This window comes from Phytophthora infestans, genomic scaffold (genome assembly GCF_000142945.1).
Source record: "Phytophthora infestans T30-4 supercont1.8 genomic scaffold, whole genome shotgun sequence".
Lineage (NCBI taxonomy): Eukaryota > Oomycota > Peronosporomycetes > Peronosporales > Peronosporaceae > Phytophthora > Phytophthora infestans.
The window spans coordinates 2896023-2920497 of NW_003303751.1; the positions used below are offsets into that span (position 1 = coordinate 2896023).

Sequence of the window (24475 nt, forward strand, 5' to 3'; positions counted from 1 at the left end):
TCACGTCTCGAGTTATACAAAGATTAGGAGCTGAAGAGAACTGTTGGATTCTAGGCGATAGCGAATTCCTGGGAGCTTCTGACCAACTTGTGTCAGGATGTGCCTGAGATAGTACGCGAGTACGTGCGCCTAAGTGGATATGACGAACTCGCTGATCGGCTCGATTAGTGAATTACTTCTGGCTACCGCGACCAAGCTAAGGAGAGCGATGTTGTAACGGGGTACGTAGCCCTAAGTGTACCCTGGTTACATGAAGTGTGACACTTCACACTTCAGGTGTATGACACGACATACTCCGGGATATTTGGTACAAGGTACTAAGGTCGCTCAAAGCCAACCATTGGTCAAACGACATTGCATTTCTATAGGTAACTTATAGTTTGTATTAAACCCAAACTTGACCTACCTATAAATATACTCAGTTTACAATCTACCTTATTTAGGTCACTTCGCTCTCTTTCAATAAAGAGGGGACCTGTGAGCTGCCGTTCACTGAGAGTTTGTATACTCTCGGAAGATAACTTCCTCTAGCGCAAGGTGCTGTGTGACCCCGTCACACTTGGTAGCACTAGTAGTCAATCCACGCCACCGCGGGTAGACTACCTGAACCTCTCCGAAGTTCGTTGCCATGGATAGGAGCGACTTCTCCCATATGAACGACTCTCAGTTCGAGTCGGTTCGGAAGATGGCAGGCATCTTCGGGATGGAGGCCTTGCAGAGCCTGGTGGTGTCAACACCGGCTGAGCAGCTCGAGCGCGTCAATGCATTCGACGCGTACGAGTAGGGCCTCATCGCGCATGTGCGGGAGAACCTGCAGGCTCCGGCGGCGGGAGCAAATCCGCCTCACCCGAAGCCAATACGGCTGAAGGTTAAGCCGTATGAAGGTAAGGAAGACGAGAACCTTCACTTCTGGGTCCGAGAAGTAGAGCTCGCGATGGACGCGGCTCTGATCTCGACCGAGCAACTGCGTGTTGCTTTTGCACTCTCCAACCTTAGCGGTCGTGCTAAGAGTTGGGTGTACACACGGGAAGCAACATCCCCTGGATGTTTCACATCCTGGGCTCAGCTGTGCGAACAGCTCCGAGCCGCGTTCCCCCCGGCGAACTACGAGTACCACCAGCGTTCGCGCTTCCTCTCGTGTAAACAAAGAAGGCGCGAGCTGCACGAGTATGTGCAAGAGATACGGGAGCTCACGGCGTCCCTAGTGGGAAACCCACTCAATGAACACATCAAGATGACTGTGTTCATGAACGGCCTTCGAGTGGGCCCCGCACGCACTCAGCTGTTCCGGGTGCAGGCAAGCACCCTTGAAGAGGCGATTCAAGTGGCTCTTCAAGAAGAGTACAGCCATCGCCAGGCGCGTACGCCGGCCTCAGCGTGGCCTGGGAGCTCCTTGTCGGCTCCCGGTCGAGCAAGCCCCAACGGACCAGTTCCCATGGAACTCGGGTCCGCCAAACAGCGTGACATCCGCTGCTTCGGCTGCGAGAAGATGGACCACTTCAAGCGCGACTGTCCTGCGGAAAGACTCCGCAGACGGTCCTTCCCCAAGCCCGTCCTCAAGGGTCGCTGGCAGAAGCCAGGATCCCGGGGACAGTGGAACGCTGGGAACCAGTAGGGGCGGGGCGCCCTACTGGGGAAGAACTGAGTCTTCGTGATGGGTGCACGGGTGGCGCGTACCTCGGGGACTTAGCCCCTGAGAGTCTTCGCACTCTCGAATCGGCGAAGAGCAGCGGCGGGTGGCTCGTAGTACACGGATGTGTACGGGGATACGATCATCCCTTTAGAATCTTGATCGATTCTGGGGCGTCGAAGAATTTCGCACGCCGCCAGACGGTTGCTCGCAACAGCAACAAGTTGTTCGATGCTTTGAGAGAAAGCAAGGGCAACGGGACAGTGTCAGTGCGACTGGCCGACAGGAAGGTCGTCACTGTCCCCAACGTCCAAGTGGATCTGGCCGTCAAGTTTGAAGACTTTGACAGCCTCGAACAGTTCACTGTTCTCGATATGGATCCATATGATATGATCCTGGGCATGCCCTGGCTCGAGAAGCACGAGCCCTGGATCGACTGGCGAGGCAAGGCAATCGGTGCCAGCCGCCCTGCGCAGTCCGACAGAGCATTGGTGAGTCATGTTCCCACCTCTGTCAGGATCCCGAGCACCCGCAAGGGCTGCCGGGATACCAAAGTATCCGGCAGATGCTTGGGAGTCGTCGACGTATATGACGACTCCGAGGATGTTTCGATGGTGGCAGCGCTCAGAGGAGGCGCTGGCCAATTGGGTAACTTAGACCAACAAGCGGGTAGCTTAGTTCCGCAGACAGCTGCAGCTGTCACGAACAATGAAAACAGCGTGTTCAGAGTGGGTAACAGAGCTCCACTCACGGTCGCCCAGACCTTAACTGAAGAGGAAGACGTCGGATACGCTTCCTGTGTGGGTAACACAGTGCCACACGCGGTCGCCCAGACCTAAACTGAAGAGGAAGGCGTTGAACACGCTTCCTGTGTGAGTACCACAGTACCACACGAGGCCACGAGTGCCTCGGATGTCATAGCGCCGACATCCCTAGACGTGCGCAGCAAGGCCCGACGTCACGGTCGCCGTCGTCAACGACGCCGCCGCCGCCTCAAGTCGGATCCGAACTTCGTTCCGATCGACGTCGCTTCAAGCGACTCGGAGTCCAGGGCCCGGGCTCCTCCGACAAGGCCGGTGGAAGAGTGTTATCACATCTCCGATGGCGAGACCGGTTTACCCGTCAAGACATCTGGTGTCCACTTGGAACCATTGCCAGAGGTTGCAGAGATACTGAACCTCGAGGAAATGACGGTCGAGTCTTTCCTGGCCAACCTCAAGGCTGAAGAGATTGCTGAGATGGTGCTCATGAGACCTGAGACCACTCGGGAGGAGCTGAACGCTTCCTCTGTCTTGGACGAGAACGCCCTGGAAGACCTCAACAAGCAGCGTCAGACGAGCTTTGGTTCTGAGATTCTTAAGAACCCCAAGGATCCGGTGTATCCTTTGGTGACGGAGTATGCGGACGTGGTGAACAAACACCCACCGACCCAACTCCCACCGGATCGAGGCGTACGGCACGAGATTGATCTCGTGCCCGGCACAAAGTATTGTGTCACGAGGCAATGGCTTCTCGTGCGCGAACAGTGCGAGGTCATTGATGCCTTCTTCGCCGCGAAAGCGAAGGCAGGCATGGTGCGGGAGTCGAAACCCCCGCACTCGACGCCGACTTTCTGCGTTCGTAAGCCGAACGGAAAGTGGCGTCTGGTTCACGCTTATAACAAGCTGAACAACGCAACGGTGCCGGCCCAAACACCAATCCCACGAAAGGATGTGTTGTTGAACAACATGGACGGGAGCGTACTGTACAGTGCGCTGAATTTGGTAGACGGATACTACCAAATCCTGATGCGAGAGAGCGACATCCCGCTCACGCGCAAGCACTCCAAGCGCATGCTTTGGGAGTGGCTCGTCATGCCGCAGGGCTTGTCTAGCGCCCCGGCGACGTTTAATCGCCTGGTGACGCAATTGTTCCGCCCTTTGCGTACCTTCGTACAGACGTACTTCGACGACATATTCGTCCATAGCCGTGCCGAAGGAGGCAAGACGGCCATGGAGGTGCACCTAGGACACCTCCGTCGAGTGTTGGACGTAATGCGAGCGAACAAGCTCTACGCCAATATCGACAAGCGTTTTCGCGTCACTAGATATTAAAGTTCTCGGTTGCTTCGTAAGCAACGTGGGCGTTCGGGCTGACCCAGACAAGGTCAAGGCCATAGCAGCATGGCCGACGCCCCGATCCCAGAAGGATCTTCGAAAGTGGTTGGGCTTGGCCAACTACCTTCACAAGTACAGCGCAGGGTACGCGGGCTTCTCTAAGCCCTTGTCGAGCCTCCTTCAGAAGGACGTCGACTGGCGCTGGGAGCAGGAGCACCAGGATGCTTTTGACAGCATCAAGGCCAGTCTCCAAGAGGCCCCTGTTCTGGCCCTGCCGGACGAGACGAAGCCGTTTAGCTTCGTCTGCGATGCCTCCGATTACGCCATCCGATGTGCATTGCTGCAGGCCGACACGGCTGGACACGAACGAGTCATCTCGTTCCAGTCCAGGCAACTCAAAGCCGCCGAGCGGAACTACCCTGTCCACGACAAGGAGCTCCTGGCAATGAAATATGCCCTTGTGAAGTTTCGTGCTCACCTTCTGGGCTCTAGGCCTTTTGTGATTTACACAGACCACGCGTCCTCGAGGACGGCGACTAACTCGCCTCACCTCTCCCAAAGGATGGCGAGGTGGCTGTCCTTCTTCGCGGAATATAACTTCCGCGTCGAATACAAGCCGGGCAAGCTCAACGTGCTTGCGGACGCCCTCTCTCGGCGTCCTGGCTATGCGTCGGCCCACATCACGCGGGTGACAACGGATCTATATAATCGGATACGCATGGCGTATCGGGACGATGAGGCTGTCGCGCCTATCGTCAAGTTCCTTATGGCCGGAACGAGCGCGAAGTTCGACTGGCTCTCGTCGCGACAGCGCTCACGGCTCCACCGATATGAGTTTAAAGAGGGTCTCCTCTATTACCGGGTGGAGCCTACTGATCCTCCACGGGTGGTCGTACCCAACGAAGAGGATCTGAAGTTCGATATCCTCGCGGAGGCGCATGACGCGCCATCCAGTGGCAACTTGGGTCGCGAGAAGACCTTTCTGTTGGTCTCTCAGTCCTTCTGGTGGACCCACATGTACAAGTGGGTCGCCCGGTACGTTAAGACATGCGAAACATGTCAGCGGGTCAAACCCGCAGGGCACTCTTCGGCTCCACTACAGAGCCTGCCCGTACCGGCTGACTGTTGGAAGTCGATGAGTCTTGACTTCAGCTTTGGGCGTCCCGCCGACGGACACGGCAACACCGGAATTTTGGTGTTCGTGTGTCGGCTGAGCCAGATGGTACATCTTTCTCCAGTTTTCGTCACTGTTACGGGCGAACAAACCGCAAGGTTGCTCGTCGATGGCGTGTTCCGCTATCACGGTCTCCCGGAGACGATTGTCTCGGACCGAGACCCACGGTTCACTGCTGCGTTTTGGAAAACGCTGTTCCCTTTACTGGGAACTCGTCTGCAGATGTCCACTGCGGATCATCCGCAGACAGACGGCCAAACAGAGCGCGTCAATCGAGTGCTCGAGGACACTCTGCAGTGTGTGCGCGGCAGCACCACGTACGTGGTCGACGCAGCTTCCAGTTGTTGAGTTTGCGCTCAACAACGGGGTGCACGCGTCCACAGGGTTCACGCCGTTCTACTTGAACGGCTTCCGCCACCCCAGAGTGCCTCTCACTCTTCGAGGAGACACTGACTCCTCTATTCTAAGTGGGGGAGAGGCTCGGAAAGCCCTTTCCTCCCAGGTCTCGGATGTGAGACCAGTTTCACTGCGGAAACAGGTGGAATCCTTTATGGATACCAAGCTGAGCATTGTCAGCAGGGTCCGCGATGCCATGGCAGCGGCCCAAGATAAACAAAACGAGTACTCAGACAAACATGGAAGAGGAAACTTAAGTATATTTGAGGTTGGGGACTTAGTGTTGCTAGACATGAGGAACCTACTGTCAGCTCTGTCGGCAGCAACAAGCTGAAGCACCGCTCCATCGGACCTTTTGTAGAATTGGCCAGACATGGTGCGTCGTACACCATCGACCTTCCAAAGTCAATTCCGACGCACCCGACGTTCTATGTTGGACGTCTTAAGCGGTACTTTGACCCGCAGGGGGTTGCTGACTCGCAGACCCCCCTTGACCCAGCCCCTGGAAGCGAGGGCCGCTCACAGTCGTCGACGAGGACGTCGGAGCAGGCACCCAAGCCTCGGTCGGGACGGCAAGGCTGCGGTCAAGACCGTACGTCGGAGGGGCTCCATACGAACGGACCCCGGCGCCATACGCCGAGTACGCTGAGTACGCCGGGTACGCACCATACGCGTACGTCTGGGAGTGTGCCGCAGGCGGCTCCGGACGTGGCAACAAAGCCTCGATCCGTCGGATCATGCGAAAGGCCTCGTCCAGATCGGACGAAGAGGCCCGGCGATCCACCCGCAGATGCAGGCTCGCAACCTCACGCTCCAACCGGTCCAGGCGGCCCGCAAGGCGAGCGAGCTCGACCTGATTCCCGGCCTGGGCGGCAGCATCACCGCCAGTCCCAAGGCCAAGTGCAATCTCAAGCACGAGGACACGTTGACGGAGGCGGTCAACCTCAGGGCCCTGTGTCGGACCCGCAGTCGGAGCACTCGGACGAGAGTGGCTTTCGGGAGGCGCCGAGTACTCGTACTCGAACGAGGGCACCTCCGCCCCTGCTTGACCGGAATGGAGAGGTCCACTTCCACGTGGAGCGGATCCTCCAGGAGCAACGGCGTCGCGGTAAGCGACAGCTCCTCGTGAAGTAGAGGGTTATGCCCACTCCGAGGCTCGTGGGAGCCGATTAAACGGCTTCTGATTGACTGCCCGAAGGCTGTCGCAATCTGGGAACAGAAGCGGCAGCAGCTTCATAAGTTGTCCGAGGCTTCTTGCCCGAACAGGGTACGGACGATGAATACATTCCGTACCCGCGCTCATCGTGAGCGCTAGAAGCCGCGCGCTTCAGGATGTCCCTTGGCCGCATGCGCTTGCTGATCAAGTGGGCAAACCTCACACGAATATCACGCTGGTCCAAGATACGAGACAGTAGCTGATCTTCATGGAGTTCCCGAAACTCCGTGTGTGAGTACTTAAGAGTCCCCATTCATGCCCAGAACATGTCCTCACAAGAACTCCACGTGGGACAGTTCTCGGGCATAACCTAGGGGTATCCCCAAAGAGGATAGAGACCACCCCGGGTCTCGGGCTTCTTACGACAAGTCGTGAAGTCCTTAAGGGGAATGCGGTGTGGCGCGAGAAGCACACACCGAGCAGCCTCCAAGCTGTCAGCGAACAACTGTTCTTTCTGAGCAAGGGCTCGTTCATAGATGCCCCTAGAAGTGTGGCCGCCCACAAGGCCACGAGGTGCGACGAGAATCTCTAAGAAGACGTCAGCCCCAGAGATCTCCTCGGGAGGCCAATACCCTCTTGAGTTGATGGCAGCTCCCTGGCTGACGGGTGCCACCACCGAACCCCCACGCACACGCTGGGCAGCTCGGAATTCCTGCTGCTGCTGGTCGAGGTCATTCGAGACCTCCCGGGGCTCAACGATAGCACCCTCCTCCTCCTCCTCTTCTTCCTCCTCCTTCTCCTCCTCTTCATCCGAGGAGTCGAAGATACTCTGATCGGAGCGTCGAGGCTCCTTCTCCTCGCGGAGTGGAGACTTAGAGGCTGTACGCTTCTTTGAGGGCTTGGCGCGTTCGGCTTCAGAGGCCTTAGCACGCGCAAGACCCTCGGCAAGCGAGAGACGTTTGCGAGGATTCTCTTCCTCCTCGCCACCGGCTTTGGGAGCGCCCTTAGCCTTGCCGGCCGGGCTCTCGGAGCGCACAGACGTTCTGGGACTGTGATCACCTTGATCACTAGCGAGCGACTGCACGCTGTCATCTTTGTGCTCACTGGGCACTGGGCTATGCCCTCCCACAGAACCCGCAGGAGCATCGTGCGTGCTCTCGGACTCGGCATCGTCCTCACTGCCAGCGTTGAACTCACGTTCTACGAACCGAGGGCTCGGACGATTGTCTGAGGCCGAGGGTAACGGGCTGCGGCGCTTGCTTGCTCGCTTGCCGCGTCACCCGAGATATCGATCGCCTCGGAGGCCACCTGAGTAGCCTCTTGAAGTGCCGAGCCTTTGCCGCGAGACTTAGTGCTCTTGGCTTGCGCCTTCCCGGCAGCAGCCTTGGAGCGTGTCTTCGCACCGCTCTTTGCAGTGCCACGAGGCATGGTAAACAATCGAAGTGGAGACCTTGAAGACGAACGCACAAACTGCTGCTCGACCCTCTAACTGTGAAGTGAGCCTCCGCCGCGCTCGCGCGGCCAAGTCGATGGTTTTCGACTTTGAGAATGAGAGCTTGTGACGAACACCTCTTCATTCTGATTGGTCGGTAAACCGAACCTAAGTGGGGGAGGATGTAACAGGGTACGTAGCCCTAAGTGTACCCTGGTTACATGAAGTGTGACACTTCACACTTCAGCTGTATGACACGTCATACTCCGGGATATTTGGTACAAGGTACCAAGGTCGCTCAAAGCCAACCATTGGTCAAACGACATTGCATTTCTATAGGTAGCTTATAGTTTGTATTAAACCCAAACTTAACCTACCTATAAATATACTCAGTTTACAATCTACCTTATTTAGGTCACTTCGCTCTCTTTCAATAAAGAGGGGACCTGTGAACTGCCGTTCACTGAGAGTTTGTAAACTCTCGGAAGATAACTTCCTCTAGCGCAAGGTGCTGTGTGACCCCGTCACAGATGTCGTCCTGATTGCGGCTCAGAATCACGCTTGGGCTGCGTTGCTACAGCAATGCACGAAGTGATCCAATGAACGAAGTGATGGGCGTCTGGACACGCGCTCCGAAGTCGACAGCGTTCTGGTCAATTACGGCGCTGTTGCTTGCTTCGCTCGGTGCACGCTGCACGAGCTGTTAGTGGATAAATACACATTTCGGTTATAACTACATGGTGAGCATGATGAAGGACACATCATTATTAGCTCAGGAGCCAGCTCAGGGTTTCTTGCCTTTTGTGTCTTTGCTCATTAATAAGCTTTTCCTTTCGAAAATACCCTGGGTCTTTCTGACAGGCAGCGATCTTACAATATTTCACTGCGGTTGACTGGCTGGAAATGCGGTAAAAAGCTCGACAAACTGGGTTGCTTTAAAAACATTGTATCGCTGGCTATGGCTCGCTTACGGACGGCGCTGCCGTGGACGACCAGCGAATCTTTGTTTTGATAAAGCTGCCAAAGCGCCATCTTTGCTGAATCGAATGAGTAGCATCATCGCAGCTAGAACGTAGGAGCAGCGCGATCCTGTGGTGTAGCAGGTCGTGCAGCTGTATCGAAATGACTTCTGCACTCGCGTAATATACAGAAGCACATATACATGTAAATTAAAATGGGCTTCGACCGCCCCAAACAAAAACAACGTTTCGCTTCGTAAGTAGCATTTAATATAGTTATTTTCGCCACAACGGTTTAAAGAAAACACGCTTTCCAAGAAGTCGATTTACGTGTAGAGGGCATCAATATTGGTGTCGTCATATTTGACGAGTAATGCCATATTGAGAAGATTGTGACCAGATGCTACCCGAAAGCACTTTTATCATACGTATTGTCTGTAAAAGAAAACTCCTATCGAAACAACTCTTACCATTCTGGGGACGGATTGTTAACCCGTGGATTCCGATACGAACGCGTCAGTCTTATCAAGCAAAATGTACAATGGGATCGAAGTGACTTCGATAGTTCGATAGCGAATCCAATACTATATTGTATTAGTCTTGGCAACTTCCAATAATAAAAAAGTAATGCCAATAGCCAATTTTTCGTTTCATTCTCTGGAAAAGTTCTCGACATCAATATATCTTCGCAGGACTGTTTTTTTATTAATGAAACTTCAGCTGATATTAGCTCTGTACAAGAGCATCATACGGACCGTTGTTGCTGTAAGCAGGTTTTCTACATGTGTTCTGCTTTACCATGGACTTAGAAATATCAGCCAACGGCTCCTGTATTCGTAGGCGGATGATGGCTTCTGATTTTCAGCACCTCTATATTTTCTATATTGTTTATTGTTAAATTTTTAACTGATTAAGTGAGTACAACATCTTGCAAAAAATCAACCAATACGCACTAATACTAGCTCAGACGCCGCCAAAACGAAGGTGCAAAAGTTTTACGATTAATTTTGAGCTGAAGTATTCATAAATGCGATAAGCTATTTGCTGAAATAACTAACTTGGGGATGCAAAATCTATCAAATGCAAATTATGCGTCTTTTTTTCTTCAAAATAATGGTATGTAATGGCTGGCAAAGTTGCTATTGTGAAGATATCAGATATTAATACGTGATATACTCAGTGCTGGTGGCATCAACGTGGTGTGGCTAGCTCCAGTTCAGGAAGTAAAGATGGAGCTCTTACATCTTTAACCACCAGACTCGCTAGTTGGTAGTTTAGACATATTAAGCTGGGAGCACATCGTGCTCGGGTGCCACGCGTGGCAGCTCTGAAGCACACTAGCCGAGTGCCGCCGCTACGCGGCGGGAAAGAATGAATGTCGTTCCTTGTGTTTTGCCTCCGTTCCGCTCGCTACGGCTCGCTTCACTACTCGCATGGTAGGCTGGCAGATTGTGGCTCAGGCGGGCCCATAGGCCAGCAGGGTTGCAGAAGGTGCCGATTTGGGCCGCCTCGCTGCGCTCGGCAGCTTTTAGGCCAATCGGGGCCACCTTCGCTGCGCTCGGCAGCCAGTAGAAATATTTAAATTATTTTATCCAATGATTTGTCCGGAAAAGCGTGACAGGCACGACAATTTAGTGTGACGGACAGACAGGTTGCTGCAGTAGATGTTTAAGATATTTAAAGGCTAGGTGCTATGTACCCAATTATAGTTTTTGCAAATCAGCGGGACGTAATTTTTCAAAAAAAGCTGGTAAACCAGGGCCTAAATGGATGCTTCTGTCAGTACGACGGCAGTATATTTCCTCGCGCAACCACTTGTGTGAGTCCAGCCCAAGCTGTACTGCGTCCTTTTAATTCTGCACCCGCTTTATAATTCCAAAATAGTTCTTGAGAAAGATTCTACGTCCTAAAATTTAAACCAACTCGACAAACTCATTGCTTGCGGGTAGCGTTTTTGCTTCAGAACCCACTACCACGGGCCTGCTTAATGTTCCTTCATACAACTGAATAGCAGATTGGACGGGAGAATGTTAGAGTGTATCTAGGATTAATACCTTCAATCGAATTTTCACGCGACGTCCGCTGGTTGGCAGCTTGACTGTACTTGACAAGATCAGCAGAAGCTGGTGTTCTATCTGATAGCCGCCTTTGCGGCTCCGCTAATCCTGGTTATCTCGCTTAAGAGAATCCAACAAGTAATCGTTTCACAAGAGTGTGGTGTAGCCCGACCGTTCTCGGCGGTCATATTCCACTTTTAATCGGTCCTCTCGCTAACAACAATGTATACCTTTTCGTTTGGGGGCGTCCAACCTTGCGCATTTTTGGATTCGTACGCACTTTAAGTTTGGAAGAAGAAATTTCGATGGCAGCAGACTAAATCTTCAAGCAAGGATCGTCAGTGGAAACGGCTTTGCTTTCAACATCTTTAACATCGGCTTCACCCTCCCGCTTTGTTTGCGCCCCTCTTGAGGCGCCCTGATGTTTTTTTTTGCAAACGCCCCTTCATTGCTCGAGGAAGAAGCTGAGTATAGTTTGCCGAGCGTTCGTCGTTCAGAACGCAGGGTTTCCTAAACATATATTGTGTTCACCATGTTATGCATATCTTAATGCATTTTCATGGGTTAAGATTCCCCTTCCATAATTGATTTCTCTTATATTTGATTTATCTTATATTTGATTTCTCTCGAGACCCATACAATTATTTATTGTGAGTGTGACTTTTAATAGAGATGGTTTCAGATTTGAAGAGTAAAAACGTTTAAAATACACAAAAACGTTTTAAACAGTTTAGAAGTATCCAAAATTCCAAAATTCATATAGAATCCCAAAGGTACCCGGGCGAAAGAGAGGATTCGGCTCTGCTCATGGCGACAAGGGAGGAAGATACTGGCAGCGGGCCGCCACAATGGGAGAACATACAGCAAAGATCATCTGGGGATACTCCCCGCGATCTACACGCAGCTTTCGGAAGGTTCCGCTCGCCCCCCAGCTCGGCACTATGGAGGACGCTTCGCTACAGCCCTTACCAAAGAGGTTCCTCTCCGCTAAGCCCGCCAGAGGATCTTACATCGCCGGCAACAGGCTCGCGTAGGGTGATGTTCTCGCCTCCACCTCACTCGCCACCTCCATCTCGACCCCTTCCGACACCAGCACCAGCACGATCCCCCCCTATGCCAACCGTGGCGGAAGTACCTCGCTCAGCAACACCATCGCGTCCTCCACGTGCTTCTACTCCTACACGATCGCCCAGGTCTCCTCACCCTTCGTCCCGGTCGCCCAGGACTTCTCTTAATCCCGCGCGATCGCCTCGTACTCCAGGGTCATCTCGTCGTTTTCGAGTGTCTCCACTGAAGGTCGGACGCCCGCGTGATGAAACCTGGAATCACTATACTATTGAGCGTGAGAATGGAAAGAAACACAGGCGGTGCAATTACTGCGGCCACGATGCGGCCTGATAACTCCTGCGAATATGGCCAAATTGACCGCCAAGATTCTCAAATTTAAATGCATGAAGCGGAGGGGTGGTGAAGATCTACGAATGAAGTATTTAGAAGCACCTCCACGTGATTATTGGGGTGCCAAGGACGAAAAGAGCTACCCTCTTCTCAAAAAGGTAGCTCAAATGGTATTTGCGGTTCCTACGTCGTCAGCAGCCAGTGAGAGGGCCTGGAGTATATTCGACCACATTCACTCCAAGCGAAGGAACAGGCTATCAGTTGAAAAAGTTGAAAGGCTTGCCTATATCTACATCAACTATGGCACAATTCAAAGTGATGACATCAACCTTGCAAGGCATCAATCGTGTCCCGAAAGTGTAGATATCCTCAATTAAATACAACGCGCTCTTATGACTTAAATCTGTAGCTAAAAACCCATAAGTCATTCTTTAATTTGCAGCACAAACAAGCATGCCCAACCTCCCTTTAGACGGTCTTTGAATAGAGCCCACCTCGCAGAATTGTATCACTAATGCGTCGTGGTTGAGCGGCAGCGCCTGAAGACTACGAACGGCATCAGCCACCGTCTGCGTATTGGGCGGATAATGCAGGCAACTGACACGTAAGATAATCTTCATGAAATCGGTGAGGTAGAGTTTCTTGTGACCCAGTGTCAGATAAATAAGCAACTTACTAGAGCGAATTGTTTCATGAAGGCATCGCGAATTTCCTCCGTGTAAAGGAATCGGTTCATTCGCATCCTTCGGGGCCACTGGCTGCATATTCCCCTGCATTAACATGTCCACAGCTTTGACAGGCGCATCACAGATATTGACTAGAACAACACAAATGGGAAGTCAGTCACGCACTATATCGTGGACATAGGCAAAAAAAAAGAGGTAACGTACTTCGGCAGTTCCAAGAACTAGAGCTGTGTGAGGCTGCGGTCCCGGTTGGCCTTCTCTTAGGCTTCTTGCATGAGCTCGAGACTTGCAGCTACTGCCAGGTCGGGCAGTGAGCAATGCGCCGACGTCTCGTGCAGTATCCTAGCTTGTGCTGGCACTGGCAGTGCAGTAGTGCCGCAATGCTGCTCAATGACCCTCAAATGAGAATATTCTGTCTGTTAGTTTTAGATAGTTTTGAATTTTGAATGGAATTTTGGACGTTTTCTGGAAGTATATTAGACAGTTTTAAATTAGTCCAAAACCATCCCTAACTATTAATAGCCAATAAACTACTGATAGATCAAACACTTTAAAACCAAGCGATACAAATCCAGATATGTATTTTGCTGCTAGCTGAATAACCATAGTGTAATTCTAACTCATTGTCTGACGATACCCTTATTTATTTACGAGCCTTACCTTCCTCCGTTTAAATTGTATTTTAGGAAACCCTATGCGTAGCCCTCACTGTATATTTTACCATTCTGCGTGTGTGAGATTTTGGTTAGCTGACGCGCACGAATCGTCAGCAACGACCCGATATTGAAACTGCGGCACGGGTTGCAGCTTAGCCACTGGTCTGTTCTATCTAAACTACTAGAAGCAATCATGTTAGAATTATGGATGATTCCTGGTAAACGCTAATCTGACCCACCAATCGTAGATATAGCTCCACGATATAGTGGGCATAGAGAAACGTATGTACTTGCGGTACGCAATGGCATGACGACTCGGTGTACACATAGAGCTTGCAACTTCACATTCGTATTGCTAGTCCTTCAAACATAGACATTAATCTCTTGTCGTACCACGTTCGACTACAATAGCATCCTCACCCGTTTCCATTTCGTGCTGGTACATGTCAGCCTTGTACTGTGCGAGCGCATATTGAGGATCCATTTGTTCAGCCACGCAATGCGTAAGTAAACGAGGCATGTTTGTCAGTTCAGCTTCGTAATTTGTGCTCGATGTACTGGTAGCCCAAGCTGTACAAATTGGTTGGTACCTATGTACGCACATGTGAGACGTGGCAACGGACGAAGTCCGCGCCGAACACGGCAGCGCCGTTAGCGAGTTTGCCTGTCCTTAAGGGATGTCTTAATGATAAGGTGGGCAACACGGGTATTGTGGTCTTTGTAGACCCATTGAGCAATATAGCTCAGTTTAGCGGTGGTGCTGGACACCACGGATGGTGAGGGTTACAGCTTTGCTGTTTTTAGATCAAGTATTTTGCCAACATGGCTTGCCTGATACAGTTGTCTCGGATCGAGACCCGCGAAATTCTGGACGTCCCTCTTCAGAGTGTTCGGCACTCGTTTAGACGTGCCCACAACCGATCATCCGCAGACCGACGGTCAAACCGAACGCATAAATCGTGTTGTAAAGAAAATCCTCCGTGGCGTATGTGCTGAGCCGCCGAAAAGCTAGAGCCAAATGCTCCCACGTGTTGATTTCACATTTAAAATACAGTGCATGCCTCGACAGGCTTCACTCCGTTCTTATCAACGGCTTGGTGAACCCTCGCGTCCCACTGACGCCGCCATGCAGTGGTCAGGGCTCGATACTGGTGGATAGTCGAGCGACTGGCCCTGTTGCGGCTCGCAAGCAAATCGATGGCTTTGTCTCTTTGAGACTGAGCGTAATACGTAAGGTGCGCAATGCTATGGCTGAAAGCCAAACACGCAGAAGGGTCACGCAGATGCCAAGGTCAGAAGCAATATAGAGAGATTTGAGTCCGATAACAAGTTTAATTAAACGCGAAACAAACTATCTACTTATGCAGCGGCTGTATTCTGAAAGTCAAAAATTGGGACCTCGGTTCATAGGACCGTTTAAGGTCGTGATCGAGAAGGGTCTAGCGTATACGTTTAACTTTTCGAAGAAAATGCGCACGCATCTGGACTTCTACGTTGGCTTGCCCAAGCCATATAAACCCTGCGAGGGTGAGCACGGAGGTGCTGGGTATCAACGGTGGTGTGGTGTAGTGATTTCTCCGTAGTTGTGGATTATCACCCGTGGACAAAGACGTGACACCGCCCAAGTTGATCAAGCGACGAACCCTCAGTCAGGTGATGTACGGAGACGCCAAGGTGCAAGGGACTCGACGGCGTCACTCCCGAGTTTTCAACAAGTATCAGATACGGCCCTATGTCACTGAATCCAGGCTGTCCTTATTATTAATAATGGACTGGCCGGATTCGCATTCAGCGGACCATCTACGGTACGAACCCTCAGTGGCGGTTGGGATGAGTTCGCGGAAGACTCAGCGACCTTTGGAAGACACGTTCACCGTCTGGGAGAGGGCGCGGACCGTTAAAGATGCTCATGCACGACGCTTGGCATGCAAGAAGATCCATAACGGATCATTGTTCACTTGATATTTGTATACTTGATTAGGACTTCTTATTAGGAATAGACCCGAAAGGGTAAGCTTAAATACAGAACAGAATTTCCACTCAAGCACACAGAGCGACGTCCAGCTTCAAGGTAAGCGTCAGGTCAAGCTTGTTTGAGTGTGTTATGCCTGTCGGTGAACTCGAAGCTCTGTAGCGAGGGTTCATCCGGCAAGGCCAAGAGACTTTGTGTATTGGCCGATTATTATCGGGAGGTTTTACGTGACGGCTTATTGTTGCCTATTTGCACGACTGGGAGTGCTTGAATTGCCTCTCTTTTATTCTTCCTACCGAGTGTTGAACACTCGGTGATCTCGTAAAAGGCTTACCCGTGCCTGGTACCCTTCCGCTGTTGGGACCACGAGGATTCAAAACACCTGCTAGCTTTGCTCGTGCTAGTAGCGTGTTCTTATTTCTACTTGTTGGCCTATAAAAGTAGTTTACAAGGTCCAGTTTGTCCCGGTGCAAGGGCAGAACTGGGGTCTTCAGGTCCGCCCGAACGATCATTTACTATCCTAGTAGACGTATTGTTGTGGCAACATCCTAACTACGTTTGTAGCTAGAGTTCACGCGGGATTTCCAACACCACAACTGGTGCCGCGACCCGGGAACAGATTGTGACCATTGTGAGCTGTTTGTATGGCCTTCCAGTTTACGAGCTACCAAAAGAAGAAGAACAAGAAAAAGACAAGAAACATGGCGAAAGGACAACCGACGGTACCAGTTACGCCTGCCAAGTCTGGCGGGGCTCGCAACGAGAGTTCAAGCCCGGCTGCGCGCTTTGCAGCCGCCACCGAGCTTTCAGTGAGCTTCGACGACGAAGCGGACATCGGTCCTGACGCCCACGATTATAAAGATTACGAAGACAAGACGCCGGCTCCAGAGCCAGGCGCAGCGACGCCGGAGACGACCACGCTATCATCGGGGCTGAGCGGGGCGACCAGGTGCCTTTCGAGGAACCTCGCCGACGAGCTCGATGATGTTGCGGGACCGGAACCCGCCTATGAAGATTATGGCGATGGGACCGAGGGTTCTAAAACTTCGGTGGCGAGTGCAAAGCATTCAGCGCTGCTGAAAGCACCTCGCCCACCTATCAACGGTGATACACCAGCCGCCAAGCGCGTTTTCGACCGCGTACAAGCGCTGATGCAGAATGATGAGTGGATGCAGCTGTTCAAGCCCATCCCCAAGAAAAAATCCGACTGGCCTGCGCTTGCGCAGGAACTTCAATACCCAGTCAACTCGGTTTCGACTAGCCAAGTTGCCGATTATTCAGTTTCGCTACTGTTGTCGCTGGGCTTCGAGAGCGAGACGTACCCATCGACGATGTCGTTCCAAGATTGGAGTCCACATGAAGCCGGAGCTGCTCTCCAGAAATGGAAGAAGAAGCTTCGGAAGGCGTTTGGCGCTGTTGGCATCAATGCCGGAAAGCAGCCTGTGAGTCGACCGATGATTCAAGATGAAGATCCGTCCAAGATTCCACTGCCGCCGACGCCCCAACGACTCGTTCGTACTCCTCCGACCAAGCGTGGAGCTGAGCGTGGTGCCTTTGGCACTACCGAAGCTTCACCGTACTTTCAAGACTCGCACATGGTTACGCCACGTTCGAAGAGCCGTATGCAACGTATTTACGCGAGTAACGAGAGCTCGTTCGGTCACCGAGGCGGTGCGCGAGCTCCCAAAGGTGGTGCCGGACGTCGCCAAGTCGACAGCGATGGTTCGTCCAGTGACGATGACATTTTGGTGCGTACATTCGACGAGGAAGATCCTCAACTCGAGTTGATGCGTCAGATGAATGAGCTAGCGACGCTGAACGACGTGGACCCAACACCGAGAATTGAAATGGCTTCGCACCGACCGCTGGATCGCATCACGCCGTTCTCAGGCTCTCGCAACAAGAGCGAGAACTGTGTGCAGTGGCTCCGTGGGTTCGTCTATGAAATGACTGGAACCCACACAGATGCCGATAAATGGTGCATTCAATTTGAGCTAAGTCTCCGGGACGGAGCCATTCATTGGTTCCGTCAACTTCCGAAGAAGACGAAGCGCAAGTGGATGCTGCTGAGCGATGCGTTCATCCGCTACTACTGCTCGCAGTTCACGCAGACGGCACTGTCGCGTTACTACTCCGCCAAGCGGGAACGTAATGAACATCTGTGCGACTACATAAACAGGCTGAATGGCTACGCTCGGAGCGCCCGTCTACACTTTGAGAAGAGTGGTCGCGACGCAAAAGAACATGTACAGCAGTTCCTGGCAACATGCGACGATGACAAGCTAGCGGAGAGTCTCTACCACGCTCGAGTCGCCGACATTCACGAGCTCGAAGAGATTATCGAAGATGTTCTCAAGGGCAAGGAGAGAATGGCCAAGCGTGACAGTGAGTACCGATACTCCAAGAGTCGTGATACGCGACGCGACGATGGATACGCCCTTAACAACCGGCGTGATGACCGTCGCCGCGATGACAACCGAAACAAACCAAGAGTGACGCTCATTGAAGTCACGGTGGATGACCTACTAGCTGAACTAGAAGGTCGTGAAGCTGCTCAGGGAGGCACCGAGTATTCAAACGAAGATCCCAACGCTTACAACGATGTCCAAGACGAGTACAACGACTTTTAGCCCGATAATACGGATGGTGATTTCTCATTGGATGAAAACGACCGATACCTCGCCGCTGCTAACGAAAATGAGCGCCGTGCAGCTGCTGAAGGCACCTACGCACGTTCAGACAACCGTCAACCGCGTGGAAATACGTCCGATCGCGAGAATGGATTTAATCAAGATCGCCGAGGTGGTGACCGTGGGTTCAATCAGGACCAACGCGGTCGACGTGACTTCAACCGCGTCAACCGACGCCCACAGTACGGACCATGCGCGGTGTGCGGTGGCATGAGTAACTCCGCCCACTACTGTAACAAGCGATGCAAGTTCTGCAAACAACTCCACGATGCTGGACAATGCGAACTTTTCCGCAACTTCCAAGACCTTGCCAAATTCGTGCGTACTAAGGGCACGAAGGAGGAGCTCCCGCCAGAGCTCCAAGCCGTCGTTCAAGAACGTCATTTAAACTAGGCAGCCCGCCAACTACAACTGGGTTGGTCCCTATCGGGCTGCCACAGTTAACCGAGCCTTCAATGGAAGCAGAGTGTATCTTTGCTTTCATGGGGCAGAGTGAATGGCCTGATAAATACGTAACAAGTGTGAACGCGACGGAAAATGAAAAGGAGAGGAGTAGAAGCCTCGGTGGAGGTATTGGAGAGAGAGTGGAGTGTGCTGATGCTGATGAGGGCACCAGCGAGGGTTCGCTCGGCTTGGTTTCGAGTGCAGCGCGAGACGAGCCCAAGGGTCACTCCAAGATGATGAAGTTGAACCCTGGCGAGAGACAGGGGTGGTTGTCAGCCAAGAAATCCGACCGACGAATAAGAATGAGAGCTCTGGTGCAAGGTGCTGTGAGCGACCAGCGAGCGAGGATCCCCCTCGACACAGGAGCGAACGTTAGTGTGATTACTGACGCCTTTGCCAAGAAGTTGCGGCTCCGAGATGTATCCAATCACGGACGCCGCATTGACATTCAAGGAATTAACGAAGGCAAGGTGTCTACGACGCGACGAGCGTGTGTCAAGATTACGCTCGGATGGGAGATGGTGTACGAGTTCGAGATGTGGGTAATGGCGCATAGTGCAGGCGTCGACGTGGTACTCGGGACCGACTTTATGATCCCAGCTGGGATCCGGTTGGACCTGTTTCACGGCGCGGCGCAATAACCGCACGAAGTTCAAATCCCACTGATCAAGACCAAGAACATGGTCGATAGCGAAGAATACGGCTCCCATGTTAACGCCGGGCCACCCGAGCGTTTGGACATTCAAGCGCACGAGTGGCGAGAATATCGACTAGCGAAGCGTCAAGTCGGGCTGGAAGAACACGTACTGTGGGTTCGTCGAACAAGCTAATCCCGTCAGTGACGAGGTTTCGACGTGGACGGCCTCAGAGCATTCGATTGACCGACGTGTCTGATCGAGCTGTGTACCTACCAGCACACGACTCGATCGCGATGTGGATTCCAGATGGGGATTTGCCACGAGGTGACGGCTATGTGCGTCTGGAGTCCAAGAAGTACCAAGACTGGCAAGTGTTGGCCTACGAAGGTTGCAGAGACCGCGAGCACTTCCAGCGTGAATGCGAAATCTACGAACAATGGCTTGCAACTCAGCCTTCGGCAGTTGATCGACCAGACTACCCAGAACCCAGTGGAGTGCTACCACGACCTCTAGAAGACTCGCTAGTGGATTCTAGTGATCGTCTGACGTGTGCAGAACGTTGGGCACTGATCCTGGAAGAACGTGAACGAGTGGAAGCCTGTCTGGCGTCTGGGGTGACAGCCGGGGATTCGGCTGACGGTCAGCCTTCCGAAGAACCTTTGGACACGTACACGACAACCCATGGCGGAAGCAATGACGTGAACGAAGCCTCGGTAGTGCGTACACACGAACCACTGTGGCCGGTAAACGTGGTACATACGCCAACGAGTGTTAGTGTCCAGTCAGGGGTGACCACGGAAGCGACAAGTAACAGCACTGGATTAAATGGAGTCACCTGTTTTGAAGAAGTTGTCCCGGCCTTGTGTGTCACCAAATCTGCGAACGGGCCATCGGTGGTTGATCCAGAGGATGCAGGCATCGCGCTGAAGGTGTTGAGTACGGCACCGAGTATTCATTGCAAGATTGGTGCGAATTCCGAAATGTCAAGACAGCGGCAGAACGAGGAGCGGAACAAAGTCAACAACCCAATATGTCGGCGGCCCACGCATTTAATATTGCGAACGACGACTCGGCAGATGGCCCAGAGATGGGAAACCAGGATGGGAAGGAGATGGACCAAGTACCGACTGTTGAAATCAAAGCGGATGCCAATGTTGAGTCAAGGGAAGAATCCGTAGCGGCGTTGGACGGAACATACATCTCGGTTGCTCGAGTGTTAACAACCGAGGGAAATGAAGCAACGGAGGATACGAGAAATGATTTCTACGAACACCCGGTTAACAACATTGGCTTGGAGGACTACGCGAAGGAGCTGGCATTCCTGCCGGATCTGACCGAAGAGGTCAACACGACAATAGACTACACTACGTCTAATGTTGCTGATCCTCAGTTGTCGACTGATCGCCGAGAACGTCTGGTCGCGACGCTGAAGAACCACGAGCAGATCCTGGTTGCAAGTGGTAACGCACTGCCGCCGCCAGCCTACGGCGCGGTGTGCGATATCGACACACAGGGGCACGCCCCAATTAAACAGCGTGCCCGGCGCGTGCCGCTACGATTTCTCGGCAAACTGTACGAGCTGCTGCGCGCTCTGTTGCGAGCAGGACGGATCGTCTTTTCAGACAGTCCATGGGCATCGCCGATCGTGATTGTGATGAAAAAGAACGGGCTGGACATCCGGCTCTGCATTGATTACAAGATGGTGAATGCTATCACCGCGATCATGGAGTATGCAATGCCGCTAGTCGACGACCTGCTAACAGATCTCGAGCGCTACCTATGATTCTGCTCGCTGGATGCAGCAAGCGGCTTCTGGGCGGTCATGATGACCTTGCGAGCGCGTAACGTGTCGGCGTTCGTCTGCGCACTCGGACATTTCGAGTGGTTACGCATGCCCTTCGGGTTAAAGAACGCACCGATGATCTACCAGCGTATGATTGACAACGCACTCTGGGGGTTCGTTCAACCTAAAGGAGGTTGGCTTGAATACTCGGAGAGGATGCGTTTAGCTGAGGAACAGTCCAAGGAACGTCGTGGGCCAAGCGCCGAGGGTTCGTTTCAAACGAAGTTCGCAGCAGACCGCGAAGCTCCGGTAGAGACCGACCCTGTACTACAACTCGTCAACAGCCCCGTCGCTGACATGTTTACAAACGGGGAGCCAGACGAATCATCGCTGGTACCTGTATTTGGTCGACGGTCGTTTGTGGATGACATTTGCTTCGGTGGGGAGGATTTCGACAGCTGCCTGGCGACGCTGGACCGATTGCTGGCAAGATTTGCACAGTGTCGGATAAGCATTAGCTTCACCAAGAGCATCTTCTGCCAACCCAAGGTGGACTTTCTGTCGCATAAAATTTCGCCAGAAGGCATCAGGGCTGACCCCAAGAAGCTTGCGGCCATCACCGAGCTTTCGTTTCCAACGAGCAAGAAGGGCATGCAGTCGTTTCTTGGAGCGGTTAATTACTACAGCCGCTTCATTCAAGACTTCGCGGTCTACGGTGCGGCGCTGTACCAGCTCAAGGATGAAGACTTTGCCGTTGAAGGTGGCCTTTCTGTGGCACGTCGTTCCTTCGAAAAATTGAAGACGAGTGTTTCACATTCACCCATCCTCAGGCACTTCGATCGGTCGAAAGAAGTTCAAGTCATGCTCTTTGCGAATGAATGGGCGTTGAGCACTACGCTAATGCAAGAACATGAAGGCAAGTTACACCCCGTACGGTTCCTGGGTCGGGTGCTCAAGGAGGCCGAGATGAACTACCATCCTGCTGAGAAAGAAGTTTTGGCGTTACTTCTGCTGTTGAAGATCTGTTACGTCCAGCTGGCAGGAAAGACGCTACATGTCTATACACGATTCTCGACGTTCGAGTGGGTGCATAAGTCGAAGTCTCTCTTCGGACGCGCGGTCCAGTTCGCAGTGCTGCTATCGCAGTGGCACCTTAAGGTGCAGCGCGTGAAGGAGAAGGATGTCGCCTTTGCGCAGCTACTGCAGTCAAGCATCACGAGCTTCGTCGACCTGGAAGACTCGCTCGCGCCGGTGGCGCCTCCAAACAGGGGTTCCCCGACTATTCGAATGGACCCCGCGTTGCTGTACGCCAGGCTTTCCCATTCATTACAGCGGATTCGTCATGTCTTTTGACGGATCAGCGAAGACAGAGAAGTACGGTGGCTACGGGAGTTGTTCATGGGTGCTGTGGAGCCTTCCTGAGTGGAAGGTAGTGATTGCTGCAAACGCTTACCTCTCGGCCACCACTGTGAATGAGGCAGAGTATACAGGAATGATAAACGGTGTCAAGGCTGCTATTGCGCACGGTGCCGAGGATTTAGTCATCGTTGGTGACCCAAGGCTCGCGATTCAACAATCACTAGGGGTGATCGCATGCAGGATGGAAACTTTGCTAGCGCTGCTGAATACTCACAAGGAACTCACGGCCAAGCTTCGATCAGTTAAATATCTTCACGTTGTACGAGAATACAACGCTGCCGCGGATTCGTTAGCCACTGAAGCGCTGGAATCGAAGGTCAGTCGGGTCATCTTGGCTGAAACTCGCAAGTCGGAATTGGCATCGCTGAATCGCATCCAGAAAATGATCTACGAACCGGATGAAGATTCGGTAGATGTTTCGTCACGTGGAGTAGAGCGCCAAGTACATGTACTGTCAGGCAGCGAGTCTTCAAAGTGGAAAACTTTTGAAAATTTCGTGGTTGATTACAGCTCACCAAGTGCGATTATGGTAATATGGCAGTGATGACTCGGCGACAGACGAAAGCCAAGAAACGCGTCCGGTTTGCAGATGAACACTCGGAGGAGGTCTCAAAAGCTCAAGAACAGCATGAAGAACGACGAGAGACGTCCACCGAAGATTCAATCGGCCAGGATTTGCCAGACCATCCTCACAAGACTGTACCAGCGGCATTTCCCGATGCGGAAGATGTTGACCCGGTAGCGATACAGCGGAAACGACGCAGACGGATACTAGTGGCACAAGACGAGGAGCAGAAGTGGTTTAACATCAAGAAGGTGCTTCAGGGCCAAGCACAAGAGCTGAGTTACAAAGAAGCTCGAGATGCCTGGAAGTATGCTGACCGGTTCGTGTTATCAGAAGACGGCGTGCTTCACTATCTTGTATTGAATCGTCGGTACGACCACGGTTGGCAAGAGGAGACCAAGCTGCGGCTTGTGGTACCAACAACGATGATTCAAGAGGTCTTGCAAAACTGCAACGACTCGCTGGAAGGAGGACATCAAGGTGTAGTGAGAACGTTCCATCGCGTTAAGTCCGATTATTATTGGATCGGCTTGTACGCTGACGTGGAGAAGCATGTGAAGTCCTGTCCGGATTGCAGCTCGAGTAAAAGCCGTCCACAGCTTCGTGGATACTCGCCTGGCAACGTAGTAGCCAAACGACCTTTCCAGATCGTCTCGATGGATTTTGTAATCCCATTACCGAAATCTCGCAGGGGCAACACGGCGTTGCTCCTATTTCAGTGCTCGTTCACGGGATTCGTTATTGCCAAGGCTATGTCAGATACGACTGCACTGAGTGTTGCCCAAGTGTTCGAAGAATGTGTGTACCGACGGTTCGGGGCCCCATCATTAATAAGGCATGACCGCGACCCACGCTTCATGAGCGAGGTTTTCCAAGCATTTGCAGAGATGATGCAGTCAAGATCACGAGCGACTTTGAGCTATCGGCCACAGGCTAATGGACAGCAGGAACGCTTGGTGAAGTCGGTGATGGGTTCCGTACGGGTGTACGCGGAAGACCCTCTACAGCAAGATTGGGACGAAATCGCGGAGAAGCTAGTATTTGCTATTAATACTTCTCAAGACACTACGAGGAAGGAAACGCCGTTCTACCTCGTTCACGGTTGGGATGCTCAGTCGACGTTGAGGGCAATGTCGTCATCACTCAAACGAGGACTCGGCAAGCAGTCTGACGCACTGGCGTGGCGGCGTGAGATCAATCGACAACATGAGGTCGCTCTCACTATGGCCAAGGTTTATCAGGCTGTAGAAAAGGAGCGAAGGGCTAAAAAGCATAATGATGCTCTGCGTCGACTGGAAAAAGCTGCTGTACCTCAACCAAGTGG

At 52.5% G+C, this 24475-nt stretch overlaps 1 protein-coding gene across 1 annotated transcript; it reads right to left on the reverse strand.

The window, feature by feature from the left end:
* Positions 1–10180: 10180 nt before the first annotated feature.
* PITG_06567 (uncharacterized protein) lies at positions 10181–14124 on the reverse strand (the record flags this gene model as incomplete). The annotated part of the gene is made up of 7 exons (XM_002998614.1): positions 10181–10395; positions 10898–10941; positions 11285–11410; positions 12104–12219; positions 12793–13115; positions 13706–13804; positions 14034–14124. The coding sequence occupies 7 exons, from the start codon at positions 14122–14124 to the stop codon at positions 10181–10183; spliced, it is 1014 nt and encodes a 337-aa protein (XP_002998660.1).
* Positions 14125–24475: the final 10351 nt, after the last annotated feature.